General features: G+C 55.6%; 1 protein-coding gene across 11 annotated transcripts in view; it reads left to right on the top strand.

Moving 5' to 3' along the window:
• The window catches only part of RAPGEF1 (Rap guanine nucleotide exchange factor 1), a 166,609-nt gene that overhangs the window by 137,792 nt on the left and 6,528 nt on the right, over window positions 1-22,289 (top strand). For 6 of the 11 annotated variants that reach the window (XM_033194546.1, XM_033194513.1, XM_033194497.1 and 3 more), the window contains 11 exons: window positions 291-383; window positions 2,204-2,292; window positions 6,376-6,487; window positions 8,675-8,750; window positions 12,997-13,081; window positions 15,202-15,294; window positions 16,204-16,389; window positions 17,853-17,937; window positions 18,050-18,144; window positions 20,516-20,594; window positions 20,700-20,801. In XM_033194546.1, the coding sequence (XP_033050437.1) occupies window positions 291-383; window positions 2,204-2,292; window positions 6,376-6,487; window positions 8,675-8,750; window positions 12,997-13,081; window positions 15,202-15,294; window positions 16,204-16,389; window positions 17,853-17,937; window positions 18,050-18,144; window positions 20,516-20,594; window positions 20,700-20,801 (1,095 nt within the window). The remainder of the gene's footprint in view (window positions 1-290; window positions 384-2,203; window positions 2,293-6,375; window positions 6,488-8,674; window positions 8,751-12,996; window positions 13,082-15,201; window positions 15,295-16,203; window positions 16,390-17,852; window positions 17,938-18,049; window positions 18,145-20,515; window positions 20,595-20,699; window positions 20,802-22,289) is intronic. The other 5 variants (XM_033194576.1, XM_033194565.1, XM_033194556.1 and 2 more) reach the window with 1 other exon arrangement.

Here is a 22,289-nt window from a genome sequence, read left to right as displayed (position 1 = left end):
GATGTGTTGCTTCTCTCCCTGCATAATCGTTTCCCGCCACACTGGGGACCCCTGCCGTCTCCGCTACAGTGAGATCGTCTCTCCAGGATGATTTAGCCCCGGACACCATTGGAGAAGCAGCTGCAGGAGACTTGGGTCCTCTCTAGCGCAGAGGCAAGAGGTGCCAAAAGCAGCTTTGCTCTCTGCACCTGGGGAGAGCAGAGTGCAGGCCGTGGCGTCCCCTGACCAGCTGTGAGGGCTGGCTGGAGGGCCTGGCCCATGTGTCTTTCCTCTCATCCTATCTCCCCCAGAGTGAAAACGCCAGTGAGGAAGCTGGTGAGGGTGAATATGTCAATCTGTATTCCTCTGGCCAGAGCAGCGAGGAGCTGGCTCCCTCTCGAGGAGTAAGTAACCTCGGGCGGCCTCCTGCATGTGGCCTGGCCTGGCAGGGCTTGGGCCCTGCCCTCCCGAGGCCGCTTCCCCCGCACCTGCTTCTGTTGGGCTGAGCCCCCTCCTTTTCACCAGCAGACTGGGCTCCTGCAGGCTGCTGGGAGCCAGCTCGGCCCTTGGGAGAGGACATGGCTTCCAGGTGGAGGTCTGCCCTTTGCTCCTGCTTCAATGCGTGTGGCACTCCTCAGAGCCTGGCCAGATGGGTCTTCTAGAAATCTCTGGGAGCAGCATGGCACGGGCCCCAGCTGTGTATCCGGTGCTCTCTGTGGGGTTCCTTCCTCATCTTCTGGTGTTAGCTTCATCTTCTGTCCCTCATGCAGAGGGAGGGACTCTTCTCCCCATAGGGCCTTTCAGACCTTCATCTCCCTCCTCCCCAGCATGTCCCATTGCTCCAACACTAACTGCTTCCGAGGAAGCGGGTGAGTCGAGTCTGGCCCATGGCCCCTGCCATGGCTATGCACACCCCCTCCTGAGGGAGGCGCAAGGTACCTGACGTCAGCACCCTCGTGACGCTGCTGTCCCAGCTCCCGACCGTCGAGGTACACCAGTTCTATTGAGCAATCCACTTTCCAAGTTTTGCTTCAGCCAAACATGAGCAAGTTCCAAAGCTTCAGAAATTGCTCTCCCCACGAGCCCAGGTGGGACAAGTTCCTTGAAGGGAGGCCCATAAGGAGTGGAAGACTCCCCGTGATCCACCCCAGGGCAGGGCCCTGCCCATGAAGAGCTTGGTCACACCCGTTAAGGTGGTTCTCTCAGCACCTTACAGATTCAGAGACCCACACAGAGCCAGCCCTGTTTCAGACATTAGCAAGCTGTAGAACACTGAAGAGTGTTCACTCCAATAGGATTTGACCCACTGTCCGTGGGGGCTCTCTCCTCTGCTGACCTGTGCCTCTGGCACCCCCCGGCTCAGCCTCCCCATGGCGAAGTCCATGCGCAGGGAGAGGCCAGCTTTGCACGGCTCTCTCCCTCCACGGTGATGCTTCCAGGGCTCACTGGCTCCTTGCCTCGAAGCACTATTTCTGTATTTGTCCTGCCCCAGTTCTCCATCAGGCCTCAGCAGCAGACCAGGGATGTTGGAGGGCCATGTTGTCACTGAGTAGGGCCAGCCCAGGGACCCAGGAGGAAGTGAGTCTGCCGGAGGAAGAGGGGACTGGCACCCCAGGGCCTGAGCAGCTGGCCCTCTGTGGACCGAACCCAGTTGAGCACTGCAGCCCTGAGGACTTCTTTAACTTTAAATCGGCAGAGTGTGGTTCACAACAGCAGGGCCCAGTGGTTAAGGGCACAGGCTTTGCAGGTAGATAGCCCTGGGTTCAAATCCAAGCTCTGCTGTTTATGAGCTGTGTGGTCTTGCGCAGGGTCCTTGACTTCTGACCTCTGTTTCTGTGCGTGGAGTGGGGACGATGGTGTTAGCTCACTAACAAAGTCAGATGAGTGGAAGCGGACAGAGCCTTGAGCCCAGCACCTGGCTGTGGTCAGGAGGAGTGGCTATGACAGTCTTCTTTGAAGAGGTGGTTGAGGTGGCTTTGCCTAGATTGGCAGCTTACAGATGTTACAAATAGTGGCACCTTTCACTTTCTCCAAAGCCCAAGATGCTAGTCTCCAGGGCTTGTGTTTCCTGTGATTAACGGCATTCATTGTTAATTTGTTCACATCTCAGATTGCTCCATAGGAACTTGCACTCCACGGCCACTTGCAGGCAGGAATGCTGGGAAGACAGAGCAGCCCCGCAGTGGGCCCCTGTCCAGAACTCAGCACCCACTCCTCTTTCCAGGAACCACCGGCTGGGAAAGACGGACATCCCAGAGACCCCTCAGCGGTCAGCAGCGTCCCTGGGAAGGACAGCAGAGACAGCAGTGAGAGGTAGGAAGTGGACCCAGAGGAGCTGGGTCCCCCGAGAACAGCGTACCCACTCATGAGGCCTGCCTGAGCGGCCCCTCCCAGCTGGCCCCTAGGCCTGAGGGTGTCTCAAGTTGAAACTCTTCCTTCTTTCCTTGTTTCCTTTTTTCGTTTTTTAGATACAGGGTATTGATCTGTCACCCAGGCTGGAGTGCAGTGGCACAATCGCAGCTCACTATAACTTTTAACTCCTGGGATCAAGCGATCCTCCCACCTCAGCCTCCCAGGTAGCTGGGACTACAAGCATGCAGCACCTCACCCAGCTGATTGTTTTAGTTTTTTGTAGAGACGAGGTCTCGCTGTGTTGCCTAGGCTGGTCACCAACTCCTGGCTTCAAGCGATCTTCCCACATCAGCCTCCCAAAGTGCCGGGCTTACAGGCATGAGCCACTGTACTGTACCTGACCCTCTTCCTTTTTTTCTGATTCTCAAATAATACAAGCTCAGGGTAGAGACTGTTGAAAAGCATAGAAAACTGCACGAAAGCAAGAAAAATCACTAATTACCCCACCCTGCAAAGGCCTTCACATGTAGTTTGCCATTACTTCTTCGTTGTTTGCATCTAGATTATCTACCTTACAGATTACCCACAATAGCTTTGTCTTGTCTTTTTCAAATCCCAGGCCAACCTTCCTTGGTCTTGGCCTCTTTCAGGTTGATAGGGAGCATAAAAGACACCCTTCCACCTACAAACTTGTTATCAGGGACATTTCTAGACATACGTGTGCATGTTGTGTTGCTAACAAAAATGTCTTGTGTATCTTAATTTTTTGCAGCCAAGATCAGGAGCTGTTCATTGCATTTAGTCACTATAGCTCTTTAATGTCTTATAACTTTTGTTTTGTTTTGTTTTGAGACGGAGTCTCGCTCTGTCGCCCAGGCTGGAGTGCAGTGGCGCCATCTCAGCTCACTGCAACTTCTGCCTCCTGGGTTCAAGCGATTCTCCTGCCTCAGCCTCCTGAGTAGCTGGGACTACAGGCACCTGCCACCACGCCCGGCTTATTTATTTATTTATTTATTTTGGTATTTATTTTGGTATTTTTAGTAGAGATGGGGTTTCACCATGTTAGCCAGGATGACCTCGATCTCCTGACTTCGTGATCCACCTGCCTCAGCCTCCCAAAGTGCTGGGATTACAGGCGTGAGCCACCGCGCCCAGCCACATTTTTCAATATTAGCAGAAAGCAAACCTGACTGAGTATAGAAATATGTAGTGAATTTCCCCAGTATGCACTTGTGAAATATGATGTGTGGGGTCTGCAAATGGTCACTCCCACTGCAACTTCACATTGACTTCCCCTTCACTGTGAAATGTTCCACGTGTTCAAGCTTTTCCTCCATCCTTAGGTCAAGCTTTAGCCATCTCTGGGGTCTTTGGTGACCTTAGAGCAAGGGAGTGCCCACTTGTCATTATCAGGGCTCAGGGCTCAGGTTGAAGAGGCAGTTAATAAAAATAGCAAAAGAAAAAGAAATGAGAAAGCATTGCATAGGAACCTGTTGAAGAGGGCCACCTGCCCAGCCTGCCTCCTGGCCACTCTTGTGTTCTCTGACTTGTCTCTCTGACTTGTCTGCCCAGACTGAGGTTTCCCCAGGTGTGAAGCCAGGAATGGTGTGGTTTCTAGGTTAATACCTGGGGCAAAGTGTGTGGGCCAAGCAAATGCAGCTCATGGGGGTGCCACCAGCTTCACCGGACCCCAAGGTATCATCTTCAGAGTTCCAGATGGTTCTCGTGAAAGAGAAGGATGAACACTTTGACTGCTCAGAAATAATTGTGGGATGTTGTCCCTCCATCAAGGCCAAACCACAGGCTAAACATTGACGAGATATGGAGCAGGGTTCTTATCAAGACTGGGCATGGGTCTTGAATATGACCCATCCATATTCTTTTACTGAAGGCACTTTTTTTTTTTTTTTTTTTTGCGACAGAATCTCGCTCTGTCACCCAGGCAGAGTGCAGTGGTGCCATCTCGGCTCACTGCAGCCTCCGCCTCCCGGGTTCAAGTGATTCTCCTGCCTCAGCCTCCAAGTAGCTGGGTTACAGGCGAGCGCCACCACACCCAGCTAGTTTTTCTATTTTTAGAAACAGGGTTTAGAGACAGGATTTCACCACGTTGGCCAGGCTGGTCTCGAATTCCTGACTTCAAGTGATCCACCCGCCTCGGCTTCCCAAAGTGCTGAAATTACAGGCGTGAGCCATCATCACGCCTGGCATAAAGACATATTTTTACATCTCAGATACCTCGGGATAAACTGACCTATGACCACAAGACTGGCCAGTATAAAACAGAGGAACGTGGAAGAAAATGCCAGGGGAAAGCCAGGTATATCTGCAGGCCCAGCTTCCACTCTCCCCAGAACACCCTAACCTGGGAGACTCATCTTGGACACTCCCGGCCGTCCCACCTTCCCCTTGGTGGGGAATGTTCTCTCCCATCCTTCCGCCAGCAACTTGGGCTCAGTGCTGCAAGCCTCGGCTCACCCATCCCATTCCAGAAGCCTCCTAACCTTTAGACGAGCCCAGACCCCCTGCTTGTGCTTGTGGTACCCTTCTGGGCTTCTCCTTTCTCTGTGCTACCGTGACCACTTGTTTTAAATTCTGTCTCAAAAATAAAAAGACTGGGCGCAGTGGCTCATGCCTGTGATCCTAACACTTTGAGAGGCCAAAGCGGGAGTATCACATGAGTCAGGAGATCAAGACCAGCTGAGCAACATAGTGAGACCTCATCCCTACAATGAACAAAATTATCCAGGCATGGTGGTGGGGGCTTGTGCCTGTAGTCCTTGCTACTTGGGAGACTAAGATGGGAGGATGGCTTGAGCCCAGGAGGTCAGGGCTGCAGTGAGCCAAGATCACGCCACTGTACTCTAGCCTGGGCTACAGAGGGAGACCCTGTCTCAAAAAAACAAATAAATGGCTAGGCGCGGTGGCTCACACCTGTAATCCCAGCACTTTGGGAAGCCAAAGTGGGAGGATCACGAGATCAGGAGTTCAAGACCAGCCTGACCAACATGGTGAAACCCTGTCTCTACTAAAAATACAAAAATTAGTGGCCTGGCGCAGTGGCTCACGCCTGTAATCCCAGCACTTTGGGAGGCCGAGGCGGGCGGATCATGAGGTCAGGAGATCAAGACCATCCTGGTCAACACAGTGAAACCCCATCTTTACTAAAAAACAATACAAAAAAATTAGCCGGGCATGGTCCGGGCACCTGTAGTCCCAGCTACTCAGGAGGCTGAGGCAGGAGAATGGCGTGAACCCGGGAGGCAGAGCTTGCAGTGAGCCAAGATTGCGCCACTGCGCTCCAGCCTGGGTGACAGAGCAAGACTCTGTCTCAAAAAAAAAGAAAAAAATTAGCGGGATGTGGTGACATGTGCCTGTAATCCGAGCTACTTAGGAGGCTGAGGCAGGAGAATCACTTGAACCCAGGAGGTGGAGGTTGCGGTGAGCCAAGATTGTGCCACTGCAATCCAGCCTAGGCGACAGAGCGAGACTCCGTCTCAAAAAAAAAAAAAAAAGAAAACAAATAAATAAATTCTGTCTCCTGCTAGACTGAACCCTCAGGGACAAGAGGCTATGTCTGCTTGATTCACAGCTCTTTCTTAGTGCCAAGCAAAGGGTCCCGTGGCGAGTCGGTCCTTGGAGAAGATGGGGAACAGCCTCAACAGCAGTGCGGCTTTCTCTCCCATTCTGCTTGCCCCTTTGCTCCTCCTAACCTTTAGACGACTCTCTAAATGCTGACTGTGCAATGGGCCTTGGCAGAGAGTGGCTGAGACCATCGCTCAAACAGCTTAATGGAACCTTTTTATTTTCCCAGCGGAATGACTTCCGTGGACAGATGGGACATCCGGAGGCAGCAGGGAATGTCCTGTGGCCACACAGCCAATCAGTAGCAAAGCTGAGGATCCAGTCCATAGTGATGTAGCTGCCATCGGGGCAGGCGTGTTCCGGGAGCAGTTTTGAGCGGTGCACACCAGCACTGCCTTGGCCTCCAGGCATCAGGAGCTGGGCTGGTTTGACACTTGCAACACAAACCACTTCTCCCCTCAGGGCCCCAAAGTCACCAGATGCTCTGGAGTCTGCTCAGTCGGAGGAGGAAGTGGATGAGCTGTCCCTCATCGACCACAACGAAATTATGTCCAGGCTGACGCTCAAGCAGGAGGTGAGGACTTCCCAGGCCGGGGTTTTGCAGCCTGGCCCGACAGAGAGCAGGTGGGGCTGAGGAGAACGTGATCTTGTCATAAGCAGAACATCCCCAGGAGGCTTAGAGACCAACTCTTCAATGCCCCTGGGGAGCCTCTGGGCTGTGGACTCTGGAGGGATAGACTCCAGGAGAAGTGTGCCGTCTCCTGATGCTTCTAGGAGGTGATCTTGGCCGGGCGCGGTGGCTCAAGCCCGTAATCCCAGCACTTTGGGAGGCCGAGATGGGCGGATCACGAGGTCAGGAGATCGAGACCATCCTGGCTAACACGGTGAAACCCCGTCTCTACTAAAAAATACAAAAAACTAGCCGGGCGAGGTGGCGGGCGCCTGTAGTCCCAGCTACTCGGGAGGCTGAGGCAGGAGAATGGCGTAAACCCAGGAGGCGGAGCTTGCAGTGAGCTGAGATCCGGCCACTGCACTCCAGCCTGGGCGACAGAGCGAGACTCCGTCTCAAAAAACAAAAAAAAAAAGAAAGTGATCTTACACAGGTCAAGTTCTGCAGCCTCTGTAGCAAAAGATGCCAGAACTCCTGAGGGTGTGGAGATGAAATCCATGTAAATGCTCTGCAGACAGAGCCTGTGTGTGTTTGGCCCTCACTAATGGGAAACTTTTTCTGTTGTTGAAAATATAGCCCCACTGTAGCTTCAGCCTGGGAGACACCAGCTGGGTGTCTCCGTGGGAGGCCAAGGCAGGGGGATAGCTTGAGTCCAGGAGTTCAAGACCAGCCTGGGTAACATAGCAAGACCCATCTCTAAAAAAAAAAAAAAAAGAAAAGAAAAGAAAAGAAAATTCAGGCCTGGACACTGTGGATTCCCTGGTCCTGTGCCTTGCCTGCAGAACCTCGTTGGTGAAAACAGGGCCCAAACCTATGACAGTGGAGAGGAAGCTGGACCGAGAGTGCCCTGCCTCTCCCTCCTGGCGTGCAGTGCGGGAAGTGCAAAGGATCAGCTTCATAAAGCAGCCTTGGCCCGCACGAGGAGGCAACTCTTTTGGAGCTTCGATTTGATGACACATAGACAAAAGAGCAGATACTGTCCTTTGCACACTCCCAGGCAAGAATGCGCTGGCTCTGGCCATGGCAGGGAGCAGCCCAGGAAGGTGTCTGTGCCTTGGACTGTCACACGCAGGCAGGGCTGGTGGGGGTGCTCACACAGCTGGGCTCCTCTGCAGAGAGAAGTGTCATTTCATGATCCTTGCCATAAATTTCTTCCTTAAAATCAGGTCAGAGGCATAACTCCCACTCCTAGAGGTAAACCCAAGACAATCTCAGGCCTCTGGAGTCAGGAGGTAAAATACCAAAGCCCCAAAATAAAAAGGTGGACGAGTCTCAGAGTGTGTGCCACAGCTGAGAGGGCTGGTTCTGTCCCCCCGAGCGTGACAGAGCAAGGAGCATTGAGGGGCAGGGGCAGAAACAGGCCTGGGGGTTTGTCCTGAACCTCCATTCCTGGCCCTGGTCACAGCTCTTTTTGGCTGTATGCTGGGTGACCTCTGTTTGCCCGCACGGAAGCAAGACTTGCTTCTTAACAGGTAGGTGGGGTTGGTGGCAGGTGTGCAGCATCAGATGTCATTGAACAGCTCTCTCTGTAATGCTTTGCTCTCCTCTAATGAAGGGCCCCATGGAAGAACCTGTGTCAATGCAAGTAACTTCTACCTCCACCTGGGGAGACGGATTTAGATTTAGGGCAGCTTGCTGCAGTTTTGGGGAACATGAACATGCTTGGAAATAGTCCTGCTGCCTCCACAGGCATCCTGGGCAAGATTGGGAACTGTCTTGCCCCCGGGGGGTCCTGCATCACTTGTGGTTTGGTGAGCAGAGAAGGATGGATGGCGCTGTGTCCCCTGACCCAAGTTGTGTACTCAAAACAGTGACATGTCCTGGTGCCCTGGTGCCGGGGCAGCTCCCAGGCCATCCAGCTCCCAGACTCAGTCCAGTTTGTGCCTGTCACCAAGCACAAGGCGAGTCTGGAGGGCACCCCTGGCATTGCAGTGCAGTCACAATGCTCCTGGGCAGAGGAGCACAGGAGAGGGGACTTGGGGTTCCTGCATTGCATTTTCTTTGTCATCTCATTCCTGCCTATTTCTTCCTAAACTGACTCTCTGAAGGGCATACTCTGCCTCATACCTTCCTTGGCTGTTTTCATTACAGGGTGATGACGGGCCGGATGTCCGCGGAGGATCTGGGGACATCTTATTGGTCCATGCTACTGAGACTGACAGGAAAGGTAGGGTGCCCTCTCCACAGCGGCCTTTGTGTCAGCAAGCTCACTAGATTGGGGCTGATCCTGCCCCAGGTGCCACTCGGCCTCCCATCACTCTCCTGTCCCCTCCTGGCAGCCAGCCCTGAGCAGGTCTGATCAGCAGTCCTGGGGCACCTGAGTCAGAGCTGAGAGAGCCCACCTTGGGAGACAAGTAGATCATGTTCAACTCCAGGCATGTGCGGCGTCTGTCGTCCACTGGTACAAGGTAATGACCGCAGGGCCTCCAGGGTCCTTGAGGGGCTCAGCGCATAGTAGGTGCACCACAGACAGCGCCTTGAATGGTGGCATGTCACCCAGTAGTACCAAACTTAAGATAACATGCAGGTACCTTTTGATCCCTTTCCTGACTGCTGAGTCACTCTATTATTCCAGACCATTAGACCAGACTTCACTCACGTACTCCACGAGGAAATTCTTGAAAGTTTGTTCCGTCCAGGAACCTTCGATTCTGTAGCAGTGGCCTCAGTTTCACAGCACACAGCTGCCCCACCCCACCACGCATTCAGTGTGCTGATTGAGAGGGCTGGAAAAGCAGGGACCATCCCCTAATCCCTAAAACGCCCTGTTGGGTGGACTCTGCTAGCAAAAGAGCTGTCATTCCCAGTCATGTTCTGGAAAGGAGGTGCCAGTGACCTGGTGGGGCGCGGCCGCAGCCCCCTTCACTGCCTGCCCTCCAGGGGCCAGCGCCACCTGGCCAGCCCATCTCTCCACACACTGCTTTGCTTTTTACATTGAAAACAATGATTTAAAAGATGATGTCAGAGCAATGGTAAAGTAAACTGTGGAGGGAATGAAAATGCTCCCACCTTGAAATCCTAGCCCAGCCTGTTTCATTTCTTTTTTTTTTCTTTTTTTTTTTTTTGAGACAGAGTCTTGCTCTGTCGCCCAGGCTGGAGTGCAGTGGCGCATCTCGGCTCACTGCACGCTCCGCCTCCCGGGTTCACACCGTTCCCCTGTCTCAGCCTCCCACTGTTTCATTTCTGTAAAGGACTCTGTCCCTGTGTTTCCTCAACACGTTTCCCAACACATGTGACCTAGAATGACTCGGGGAATTTCTGAATTATGGAGGTAGTACTAAAAAATATTTACATTGCAGAAAATTAGAGAAAAAGAAGAGATGGCTCCCACAAACTCACCGCAGCCACTGTTCCGCCCTTCCCTTCACTGTTCCCTTACCCTTTGTTTGTTCTGACCAGGGCAGGGCCCAGATCTGGCGATGCTGCATCCTAGCCCCAGCTGTGCCATGACAGGCTCGGAGGGCCCCTGGGCAGTCCCCAGACTTCTCGGCCTGAGCCGACTCCACTTGTTGAAGGGGTGAACAGTGCCCGTTGTTGTGCGGATTACGTGAGGGAGCGTGAAACCTGCCCTGCACGTCAGCGGTGCTGGGGGCGTGATCAGCACCATCCTGAGCACAGCCCTCACTTGGCTTCTCTGCAGTGAATCCCCTCCCTGCCTGACACAGTGGGGCTCCATCCTCAGCCGGGCACAGGAGTGACTTTCATCTCCTTTTTGTCCACAGTGAGGGGCTGAAATGGGAGCTGGCTTCAGACCTCAGCTCCAAAGGGTGAACTCCACTGTCCTGTCGGGCACAGCCCCGAGACAGGACAGCCAAGAGGCTTCTGGCTTTTGCTAGCTGGACCTGCTGAGAGGAGGCTCTGTGCCGGTGGGAGCTGTGCCTGATGTTATTAGCAGGAGGGTTGGAGGCTCCCCAGAACTAAGGTTGTACCTAGGAAAGTATTACTGAGGCAGAAGCCCTGGCTCCGCTGGGAGGGTGAAGCACCCTGTGGCAGGTAACAAAGCAAGCTCCTTGGGCAGGTGCTTCCTGCAAGCCATAGACTGCCCCAGCAGCACGAGTGGCTGGGAGCCCCGTGGCTCAGGGCTGTGGAACCCAGCCTGCCGAGCAGGGCTTGGCAGGGAGAGGCCATGTGGGGGTGCTTTGTGGTTGTGCGGCTCTGCTCTCAGGTGTCAGGACCTGCATGGGAGAAGGTCAGGTCAGCCTTGGCCTCAGGCCTCAGCTTAGATCCTGTCTATCCCTTGGCAACTGTGTGCCAGACCTGTCAGCCCCAGAGCTTCCAATTCCTTGGGAGGAAAATGAGGGACAATTTTGGGGCCTTTTAGGGCTGTCACGAAGACCAGGTGAGCTAGGGTGCACAGAGTGCTCAGGGCCACACCGAGAGTCCTGTGATCGCTAGAGGAGTGGCACGGCACTGCCCGTCCCAGAAGCCAGGTGCTGTCCCATCTGCCATAATCCAGGGCACAGCAGAGGAGGGAGGGCTCTGAAATTGGGCAGACATGGGCGCAGACCCGGTGTGGTAGTGTGGCCTCGTGCCCGGGCTCCTCCTCTCTTGGTGGGGTAACAGGCCTCTCTGTCCTTGTGGGATTGCTCTGGGCATTGAAGGATGTGGCATATGTTCAGGCCGTGGCCCAGTGCTCACCAGTAAGTCCCACAAAGTCGCCATGGCTACTGGCAATGATGCACCCGCAAAGGGCAGTTGACTTGGGCCCATTCTTCCAGAAGCAGATGTGGGTCTATGCTGGCCATCTCTGCTTCCTTCCTGAAGCACTCTTTGAACAGAAATAGAAATCCAAGCTTGACAGTGAACTGAGTGGGTGTGGGGGCCCCGGAATGAGCCCGAGCGTGGTGCGCATGGGCCATGCTGTGATTCCCAGCCTGGAGCCTCCCTCACCTGCCGGCCTCACCCCATGCAGCCTCCAGTGCAAGAGCAGACATGGGTTTTCCTCTCTTGTTTGATGCAGAAGGGGATGGGGCAAGGGTGGGGGCAGGAGCCAAGCCAGCATGGCTCATCTGCAGACATTGGTTCGTCAAGGTTCCTCTACCCAGCAGCTCGGGAATGAGTGAGAAGGTGGGAGCAGGTGGCCTGTGCCCAGAGCACAAGATTTAAGCCGTGCATGTGTGTGCCCAGCTTCACAGTGAGGAACACGGCTGCGAAGCCTCCTTGGGTCTCACACCTCAGCAGCCATGGGGGGTGGCTGCAGGGAGTGAGTCTGGCCGCCTGTTGGCCACCTGTTGGCTCAGGCAGTGTCCTACGTTTTAAAATTCCACTTTTTTCTGTAATATCAGAGATAGCACAGTTGAGAAGGTGTCACCACAGCAAATAAATAAGGCTGTTGTAATTCTGGGAAGTCTGGGAGTCCCTGGCTGGTACCAGCCTCCTCTTAGAGGAGGCAGGCGTGGAGAAGTGAGGGGTGGACTGGAGCTGCCAGCCCACATCTGCCCAGTGGCTGGCACCACGCCCCTCCTTGGTACCCGGCCCAGGCTGTGCCTCTTCAGCCTATCCCTTAGGACCCAAAACGTGGAATTTCCCCAGATTTTTGAGTTGGACCCTACCATCTAAAAGTACTGGCTGGGCACAGTGGCTCACACCTGTAATCCCAGCACTTTGGGGAGGCCACTTAAGGCCAGGAGTTTGAGACTAGACTGGCCAACATGGTGAAATCTTGTCTCTACTAAAAATACAAAAATCGTCAGGCGTAGTGGTGCGTTCCTGTGGTCCCAGGTACTCTGGAAGCTTGAGGCAGAAGAATCACTTGAACCCAGGAGGCAGAGGTTGCAGTGAACCAAGATCGCACCACTGCACTCTGGCCTGGGCGGTAGAGTGAGACCCTGTCTCAAAAATAATAATAATAATAATTTAAAAATAAAAGTACTGCCTAGGATTTCGTTTCAGGATCCTGCTGACAAGTTTGAACAGATTATTTCCTTTGTGCCCATGATGGCGAAGACCTTCTGAAGCATTAGACTGGGACAGGCAGAGCCTCTCAGAGTCTAATCCAGGGCTGGCTCCTACCTGGAACAGGCATGCCTCCGGGTTTTGATGCCCAGGGCAGGCATCACTTGTCAGCCTAAGTGCCCTCTTCCGCTGGGACCAGAGCTGGCCTCAGCTCCCACAGCATGGTTCTCCAGGCAGCACCATCATCGGTAGAAAGTGCCCATGAGATAAAACTCATTCCTGTTTTCCCTCTCTGATCTGCCATTTCCTTTGAGAGATGGACAGAGAGGATGTGTGACTTCTCTGGGACATGCAGGCGGAGGCACCAGAGTGGTTTCCCAGGCCCCTGGCTCCCTCGCCTGTCCCACTCCCCGTGCCGTCTCCCCTGCCTCTCTCAGAGCAAGGACTCACATCCACCCCAGCTCCCACCCTCAGCCCTCTGCACCCTGACAAGCAGCTTGTGTTGCTTTTCCCTCTAGATTTGGTGTTGTACTGCGAGGCCTTCCTGACCACCTACAGGACCTTCATCTCCCCAGAGGAGCTCATCAAGAAGCTGCAGTACAGATATCCTTTCCTGCCTGACCCACGGGCCCTGTGCCATGGGCATTTCAGAGAGAGAAGGGCCCTCTTGCCCCTCAGCCCTCATGGGGAAGCTGAGCAGCATGTTGGGTGGCAGTGTGATTGAAGTGGGGACACAGGAGCCCCACGGACCAAGGTTCCCACCTCTACCCTCCTGCATTCCAGCTCTGAGCTCGGGCAAGTTCCTCATCTCTTAAAAGGTCGAGTGAAATGATGTGAAGAGGCTGGAACGTAGTCTGGGAATGTGTACCTGGTGGCAGTTGTAGTCATTGGATGATTCTAAAAAAGAATTAGATATGCCCCGGACTGGGAGGGAGCGAGTGTGCCGGTCCTGCAGACGCCCCTGCAGAGCCCCTCCGTGGTCGGCTCTGGCAGCTTCTCAGAGCTGAGCCCCAGGACATTGGGCACGATGGACACCAAGACCCAAATAGAAACCTCAGGGGTCAGCACGGTCACCTCCCCCGCAGCGGACTCTGCGACTGCCACATCCACAACTGGAATGGGCTCCTGTCCCCAGATCTACCTCACAGGCCCACCCTCAGTAAATGTCACCCTCTGCAGTAGTGGCTGAGAAGGACCCCAGGGGCTTGAAAGGACCCACTTGTGTGACCCGTTGCTTCAAGTTCGAACCTGCCCACCCTACGAGGCTGACCTGCAGCTGCTGCTCCAGGAAGGCAGACTGGGTCGGCTGCTCCTCAGCCACCTCTTAGCACATAGCCCACGGCTGCCATCTGCTGGGCAGCCGCCACCACCTAGGGTAGGAAATCCTGAGTCCACCAGCGCCCTCGCCCCTTCCTGTGTGCCCTGAGCCTTCACGGCTCCACTTGGGGTCTCCTGCAGACCTCCTGGCCTCCCGTTCTCCCCTCGTGGTGGCCTTTAGAATTCCTACTCTATCAAGACAGATGTGGACATCTTCCATTGGCAGAGTCTCGGGTCCCTGGCAAGTTCTGTCACTCAGAGCGCCTGCTCACAGGCCTGGCTCAGCGAATGGCTGTCACTTACACATGTTGAGGACTTGCTGGTCAGGCGAGATGTGCTTTACATGTGTGCTTTCACCTAGCTCTATGACCATTTTTTAATACGTGTGTGTGGATGTGTGTAAAATGACCATACTATACATGGGGCCACTGCTCTGTAATTTCCTATTGTGTAATTGAGGAAACCAAGGTTCAGAGACCTGAAGGACCTGACCCATGTGGCTGCTTGGTGGGAAAGCAGCCATATGCCACTTGCCCCCTGCTGCCAGCACCCAGGCTCTCCGCCTCTGCCCGGCTCAGCCATCATGGAAATGGTGCAGCATCAAGGTCTGGGCCTGATTGGCTGGCGACCCCTGTGCTGTGGGCCAAGCCATTGTCCCTGCTACATTGCTCTGTCCCGAGCCCCATGACTTGGAAGGTCCAGGATCGCTAGAGAGAGAGCAGGAGGGTATCAGAGAGGTCTGGAGAGTTGATGGCAAGCACAACAGCCGGGCAGGAAACCCTGACCGCAAAGCAGAGCCCAACCTCAGGGCATGAGCCAGAGCTGGTCGGGTGCTAGAAGGGCTGCCCTGGAGACAGGGAGCCAATGTGGAGCGTGCTGCAGCTCTGGGAAGAGAGACCCGGCCCAGTGTCACGGAGGCGAGAGCTCCCCTGCAGAGCCCAGGGAGGCAGCCTCAGGATGGAAACTCACAGAAAGACTGGAAGGAGACACTTCTGGCCTACACACCTGCCCAGCGAGCTGGGGTTTTAAGGGTGTTTGGTTTGGGCCCACCGTTCTCTACCTAAGGTTCAGCAAGGCACTCTCCACATGTCTGTAGTCTCACGGGCACCTCGGGGTGAACCCAACAGAAAGGCAGGCCCGGACGGTGCAGCAGAGATGGCATGGCAGGCAGGAGAGGACAGCAGCCGGGGGCATCCCTGGGGTCAGATGCCTGTGCTCAAATCCTGGCTTTGCAGTTGTTGCCCCGCGCTAGCGCTAGTCCCGTGCCCTCATTTCTGGATGCCAGTGCTTTACACGCAGGGAGACGGGCACATTGTGAGCGCTCAGCAAATGGTCCCCAGGAGTCAGTCCTCCACTCCCGCCACCCCCGGCCGACCACGTGACTATTTCTTTAACCCGTGCTCCACATACGAGAAATTCTCTCCCTTCGCCGACACATTCAAGAAGCGCGTCAGCAAGAACACATTCTTCGTGCTGGTGCGGGTGGTGGATGAGCTTTGGTGAGTGCTTCACCCTTGGGGTCCTAGGGGGCCAATGGGGAGGCAAAGGCTCCAATCCACCTGCTTCTCCTGCCCATCGGCTCTGGGCAGAACTGGCTCTTGCCTGCATTATCTTGGTCCTTTGAGAGAATGGCCTGTCCCCAGCAGGCCAGGGTGAGGTGGGTGAGGTGTCTCTCCACCCCGTGCCCAGGCCCTGGATTTCCTCATGAGGTCCCTTGTGGACCCTCAGGAGAGAACCCGCCACACCCACCTGCTCCCATGGGTATCTTAGGTCCAGTCTCCAGCAGGCATGCTTTCAGCCACCAGCCATGGTGGAGGCTGTGTGGAGGCTGGAATGGGAGAGGCTCTCTCTCCTTCCCTCCTCAGTGTTTCCATGGCTGGCCATCTGACGGCGTGGCACTTGCCATATCGGTTCCGCTAACGAATCTCCATCAGGTGGACTGTCTTCCTCCTGCTGGGGGAGATGACCGTGGTCAGTGGCTGTGCGGCTGGGAAATGGCCACGCGTGGACAGCTCTCAGCAGGGCAAGTTGGGGAGCATCCCTCAGGCATCTAGTCTGAGAGGTCAGGAAGTCTTGGTGTCTCATCGCCCAATGGGAGCAGCACCTCCCCAGGGCGGGATTCGTGTGGGACTTGTCCCTGCAGCCCAGGCCCCAGCAGAGTCCCTGGCGCTTGTCCAGTGCCAACAGATGGCTCTTGTGTGTGTGGCAGGTGGTATGACCATCCCAACACCTCTAAGAATGCAGGCAGCCATCCCAGGCTCTCGTCTCCTGCTCTCTTCCCATGAGAAGTTTCCCAGCCAGCTCTGTGCCAGTCATGGCCCTGTGCCCTTTGTGTATCCCAAGGCAAAGCCAGAGTCTGCCTGGGCCTTGTGTTCCTGCTCCTCACCTTGTGCTCTTTGGTCCTTCAGCCTGGTGGAATTGACAGAAGAGATCCTGAAGCTGCTGATGGAACTGGTCTTCCGTCTGGTGTGCAACGGGGAGCTGAGCCTGGCCCGCGTGCTCCGGAAGAACATCCTGGACAAGGTGGACCAGAAGAAGCTGCTCAGGTGTGCCACCTCTGGCCAGCCCCTGGCGGCCCGGGGGGTAGCAGCCAGGTGAGGAGCCCACCTCTCCAGCCCCACCTCTTCCCCAGGAGCCGTGCCTTTCTCAGTTTACCCTCCCCCCCTGCCAGCCCCACAGCCCCATCCTGGTTCTGCACAGGCGCTTTGATGAGATGCCTCAGGAACAGCCCTGTGGGTCCCTGGGGGCTGGGCCTTTTCTCCAGGAGACGCATATTGGGTGGTGATCCTCTTGTGAGTAGGAAGTGGGCGGCAGGGCATGGGGCTTCAGAGGACAGGGCAGGAGTGCACACACCCTGGGCTTGGGTCAGTTCTGGGTTGTCCCAGCATGAACATGGCAGTGGTTGATGCTAGTCCGGCCCTCCGGGCTACCCTGACCATCCCTAAGAATCTGCATAAAGAGGCCGGGCGCAGTGACACAAGCCTGTAATCCCAGCACTTTGGGAGGCCGAGATGGGCGGATCACGAGATCAGGAGATCGAGACCATCCTGACTAACACGGTGAAACCCCATCTCTACTAAAAAATACAAAAAACTAGCCGGGCGAGGTGGCGGGCGCCTGTAGTCCCAGCTACTCGGGAGGCTGAGGCAGGAGAATGGTGTAAACCCGGGAGGCGGAGCTTGTAGTGAGCTGAGATCCGGCCACTGCAGTCCAACCTGGGCGACAGAGCCAGACTCCCTCTCAAAAAAAAAAAAAAAAAAAAACTGCATAAAGATTCCTGTCTAGGCCGGCGTGGTGGCTCAAGCCTGTAATCCCAGCACTTTGGAGGCCGAGACGGGCGGATCACAAGGTCAGGAGATCGAGACCACCCTGGCTAATACGGTGAAACCCCGTCTCTACTAAAGAATACAAAAAACTAGCCGGGCGACGAGGCGGGCGCCTGTAGTCCCAGCTACTTGGGAGGCTGAGGCAGGAGAATGGCGTAAACCCGGGAGGGGGAGCTTGCAGTGAGCTGAGATCCGGCCACTGCACTCCAGCCTGGGTGACAGAGCCAGACGCCGTCTCAAAAAAAAAAAAAAAAAAAAAAAAAAAAAGATTCCTGTCTGTGGCCCGCCCCCTCTACACCGACGGTGAGTGCCATTTGCAGCTATAGATGTCTTTTGAGTAGTGGGCTCCTTCCGGTGAGCGCATAGCCTTCGTTTCTTTGGCACCATCTCTGTTCTTGCTGGCCACCTGGAAGCGGGCTCCAGCCATGAGCAAGCCTTCTTGGCATCTCAGTTGTCCATGAGCTCATGAGGGAGACTCAGTCTCCTGATTCCAGAAGCTGCTGGACACGCTCGGCAGAAGCAGGAGAGAAAGGCAGACGGTGTTGTCCCGGAGAGAGGCAGGAGGCCCATAGGGCCCCAAGGAGCCTTTTGGGGCTTACCCGCCACGTAGCCTCCACGCGCCTACTGGGCAGAGAGGCTCTCCTGCTCTGACACCTGCAGCCCGGGCCTGCTTACCTCTCCCCACCGCCCTCCCCACCCCTGATGGCTCTTCTCACGCCTCTGTCTTCCAGGCCGGGGACCTTGCACGACTTTCACAGTCATGAGATCGCGGAGCAGCTAACTCTGCTGGATGCTGAGCTCTTCTATAAAATAGAGGTACAGGCTGCTCCTGCCATGGGGAGCCACACTGGTTGTACCTGAATGAGAGAAACCCCCATTACGGGAAAGCCGGGGGCTCCACCTCTAGCTGCCTTCTTTCCTTTTGCAGATTCCTGAGGTTTTGCTTTGGGCAAAAGAACAGAATGAGGAAAAGAGCCCCAACTTGACCCAGTTCACGGAGCACTTCAACAACATGTCCTACTGGTAAGAGGGGCCCAGCGCCAAGCCCTGTTGCTCTGGTTGGTGGCACGTCTGGGTGGGCTCTGCGTTTTCCTTTGCAGGGAGCTCGAATGGTAGGAGAAGGAGCCACCTCTTTCATTCCTCTAAGCTCCTGGGGGCCCCGCGAGCATTGACCACGAACGGTAGACAGAGGACAGGGGCAGGCAGAGGACAAGGGCAGGGACAGGACGGGGCTTGCTGGAAGTGGCCACCTGGTCGAGGAGGCTCAGCGGGGAAGAGTGCCAGGGTCGAGGAGCAATGTCTGCCATAGGTGGTGTTGGGAAGGGCGTCGAGTTTGCCCTCCTGCCCTGTCAGTGCCAGGCAATCTCAGGCTGACACTCACACTGACTCTGCCTGACAAAACAGCACAAGAGTGGGCTCTATAATATTAATGTTTGTATTTAGTCTTTAATTGTGTGTGTGTGGTGTGTGTGTGTGTGTGTGTGTGTGTGTGTGTGTGTTTGAGATGGAGTCTTGCTCTGTCGCCCAGGCTGGAGTGCAGTGGCGCAATCTCAGCTCATTGCAAGCTCCACCTCCCTGGTTTACGTCATTCTCCTGCCTCAGTCTCCCAAGTAGCTGGGACTACAGGCGCCCGCCAACACGCCCGGCTAATTTTTTATATTGTTTAGTAGAAACAGGGTTTCACCGTGTTAGCCAAGATGGTCTTGATCTCTTGACCTTGTGATCTGCCCGCCTCGGCCTCCCAAAGTACTGGGATTACAGGCCTGAGCCACTGCGCCCAGCCTACTCTTTAATTCTTAAAGCAAAATGAATCCCAGTAGTGTGTTTATAAAGCAGAGCTCTTGTCTCTTCAAGAGGCGACAGAGCCCCCACAGCAGCTCAGCATCAGGCAGGACCCCGCCCAGAGCTCAGCAGCTGTGCACCCCCCACTGCCCACTGCTGCCTCCAGGAGAATGTCTGATGTGTTTTAAAGGCCCCGAGATCATCTCCCCTTTTCCTGCCGTCCTCCCCACAGAAGCACTCCGTCCTGGGGAAAGCATGTTTAGCCATGGCAATCCAGCGTAGGGTTTTGCCCAACAGGATGTGGTTTCTAAGGCAGACGGAAGCTGCACACAAGGCCCCAAGCCTGGCTTCTGACACCAGCCTCTGGCTGGGTGCAGGAAGCTTGGGGGCACACTCCACAGGGCCTGGCTGCACAGAGGTGCAAGCACAGTGGCTCACACCTATAATCCCAGGACATTGGGAGGCCAAGGCAGGAGGATCACTTGAGCGCAGGAGTTTGAGACCAGCCTGGACAACATAGAGAGACCCCCATCTCTACAAAAAATTAAAATTAGCCAGGTGCAGTGGTACATACCTATAGTCCCAGCTACTCCGGAAGCTGGGGCAGGAGGATCAGTTGAACCCAGGAGTTCAAGACTGCAGTGAGATATACTCACAGCACCGGGTGACAGATGGGTCTCTTAAGAAAAAAAAAAAAGGCCGGGCGCGGTGGCTCAAGCCTGTAATCCCAGCACTTTGGGAGGCCGAGACGGGCGGATCACGAGGTCAGGAGATCGAGACCATCCTGGCTAATACGGTGAAACCCCGTCTCTACTAAAAATACAAAAACTAGCCGGGCGAGGTGGCGGCGCCTGTAGTCCCAGCTACTTGGGAGGCTGAGCAGGAGAATGGCGGAAACCCAGGAGGCGGAGCTTGCAGTAAGCTGAGATCTGGCCACTGCACTCCAGTCCGGGAGACAGAGCAAGACTCCGCCTCAAAAAAAAAAAAAAAAAAAGGAAAAAAAAAAAAAGAAGCAGTGCAAAGTGTGGCACCTCCTCTAAGTGACCCTGGTAGTGGTCCCTGTGAACCACAGGAAACTGAGGCCAGCGTGACACCCTGCTGCATTTATCCCACAGATGAGACTGGCCTGTGGCTTTGGTCTCGGCTTTAGTTGCTACTAAGGTTCTCAGAAGTTCCTTCCCTCGTGGCTGCCAAAGGTGACTTCTTACGTCACGTGCTAGCGGGTCTCCCCGAGCCAGTCCTGTGCCAAACAAGGAACTTGCCCAGCCCGCTGGTACTTGGGGTCCATGCTTGTCGGGAAAGGCTCTGCTTTGATCCTCCCATGCTCCACCTGCAGATTCAAAGCCCCCTTTGGGCCTTTACCACATTTCCTTATGGTCACCAGATTTATTGTCACCAGATTTCCTTGTGGTGTCTTGCCTCTGTCCCGGGATGCTGTGAGCTCCTGGAGAGCAGAAAGTAGGTCTATGCCTGGGGCAGGCTGCAGGTACTCAGTAGGGGTGGGCTGGTGACCACTGGCATGGAAGTCGTACAGGTCCTGTCTCCACCAGGACCCCTGGGGCCTGCAGGGACCGGTCAGCTCAGCTGTTTCTTTTTCCCTTGGTCTATGCAGGGTCCGGTCCATAATCATGTTACAGGAAAAGGCCCAGGACAGGGAACGGCTGCTCTTAAAGTTCATCAAGATCATGAAGGTAATGGTGGCCAAGTCCTCCCCAGGCCCCCACTATCAGTCCCTGCCTGGGGAGCCCGGGATCTGCCTGCCCTCCTGCCTCACGGCGCCGCCCCTCTCTCGGCAGCACTTGCGGAAGCTGAATAACTTCAACTCCTACTTGGCCATCCTCTCTGCCCTGGACTCAGCACCCATCCGCAGGCTGGAGTGGCAGAAGCAGACCTCAGAGGTGAGTGGCCTTGGGGCGTGGTTGGGAGGATGGCTGGTAAAGGGGGCCACACAGCCCTCAGACAACCAGCTGTGGCAGAAAGTGCTCCCACTGAAGCAAAGGCTGGACCTAGGCCCGTGCTCTGCCACCGACATGCTGTGTGGCCAGGACAGCTACCCTCCCACTTTCCTGTCTCTGATCCCCACTCTTCAGGCCCCAGGGAGCTCCGAGGTTGGTTCCGGGGTGGTCACGTCCTGGTGTTCTGCTGCCACCCAGCAGGCCCATCCCTGGGTTCCCATCTCCCTGCCCTTCCTCAACCCGTTCTTCTGAAGGGTCTGCTTCGGGCCGGGCGCTGCGGTAGGTGCTGGGGACGCACTGTGAACAGCCCAGCATGATGTTGGGTGGGTTTCTGCTGGATAAGCGCTAAAAGAAGAAGGGCGGGCAGGTGGGCCAACCCAGAGGAAGTGTCACTCATGCCACCACCTGTAGAGGAGGAGGAGTTTCCTGGGAAGGGAAGAGAATCAAAGGGGACAAAGGAGTGCACAACTGGGAGCAGGTGGGGATTGGCACCTCCAGGGACAGGAGGAGGCCAGGGGACCACATCCCCAGAGAAGGGGACCAGCTCTAGGTCACGAGAGCCTCAGGAGCCTGGTGAGGAGTTGGGCCTTTATCGTGTGTGGGGAAATATTATTGCAAATGGGGGCAAAACCCATAGCTTTGAGTGTCAGCCAGGCCACCCAGAGGTCATGTCAGAGACCCGAGGGTCAGCCAGGCCATCTGGGGGTTGTCAGGAACCCGAATGTGACCCAGGCCTCCCAGGGGTCATGTCAGAGACCCAGGTGTCAGCCAGGCCACCCAGGGTCGTCTTGTTCAAGCCCATGTTTAGGGATGGTTGTAAGCTAGTGTATGGGGAGAGGTGGGAAATTCACACGGCCTCTCTGCGAGAGGGTTCCTGAGGAGGCAGCATTTCAGGGACAGGCACCTAACAGGAGAAGAGGTAGGAGAGGGGCCTTCTGAGTGGGGCAGGGCTGGCTGAGGCTCCTAGGCAGGAGCCCCCCGCCCCTGCAGGAGAGAAGCCCCCAGCCCTGAGGAGGGCGAGGTCACATGCTGTCTCGAGTTGGTCCTCCCTGAGTGCAGGGCAGCGCGAAGGCAGCTCCGAGCCAGGAGTGACGCCACTCAGTGTGTGCCTGGGAAGCTCGTCTGGCTGGCAGGAGCCCATCTTCCGGGACGTCGTACACACGTAGGCGCTGGCTGCCCAGGCACAATGAGTACTGTGGGGTGTTTCTCCACAGAACGGCCTCAAGTCCCCCTGGGACCAGGGGTTGGGCTGACACTCGTTGAAAAGGACAGAATCCCTGCTGGCCAGGGCCAGGACCCACACCTGGTTGGATGTTTGCACATGGTGGGACCTGTGGAGGTGGGCAGAGGGTGGTTGACCCTCCTGTGAGTGAGGAGGACCAGGGCTCTGTCCCAGCACTGCCCCAGCACTCGCTCACACCTGTCCTGTCC

This window comes from Trachypithecus francoisi, unplaced genomic scaffold, assembly GCF_009764315.1.
Source record: "Trachypithecus francoisi isolate TF-2019V2 unplaced genomic scaffold, Tfra_2.0 Contig01585, whole genome shotgun sequence".
Lineage (NCBI taxonomy): Eukaryota > Metazoa > Chordata > Mammalia > Primates > Cercopithecidae > Trachypithecus > Trachypithecus francoisi.
The sequence above is the reverse complement of the archived record's forward strand: the minus strand, read 5'-3'. Positions and strand labels throughout refer to the sequence as shown.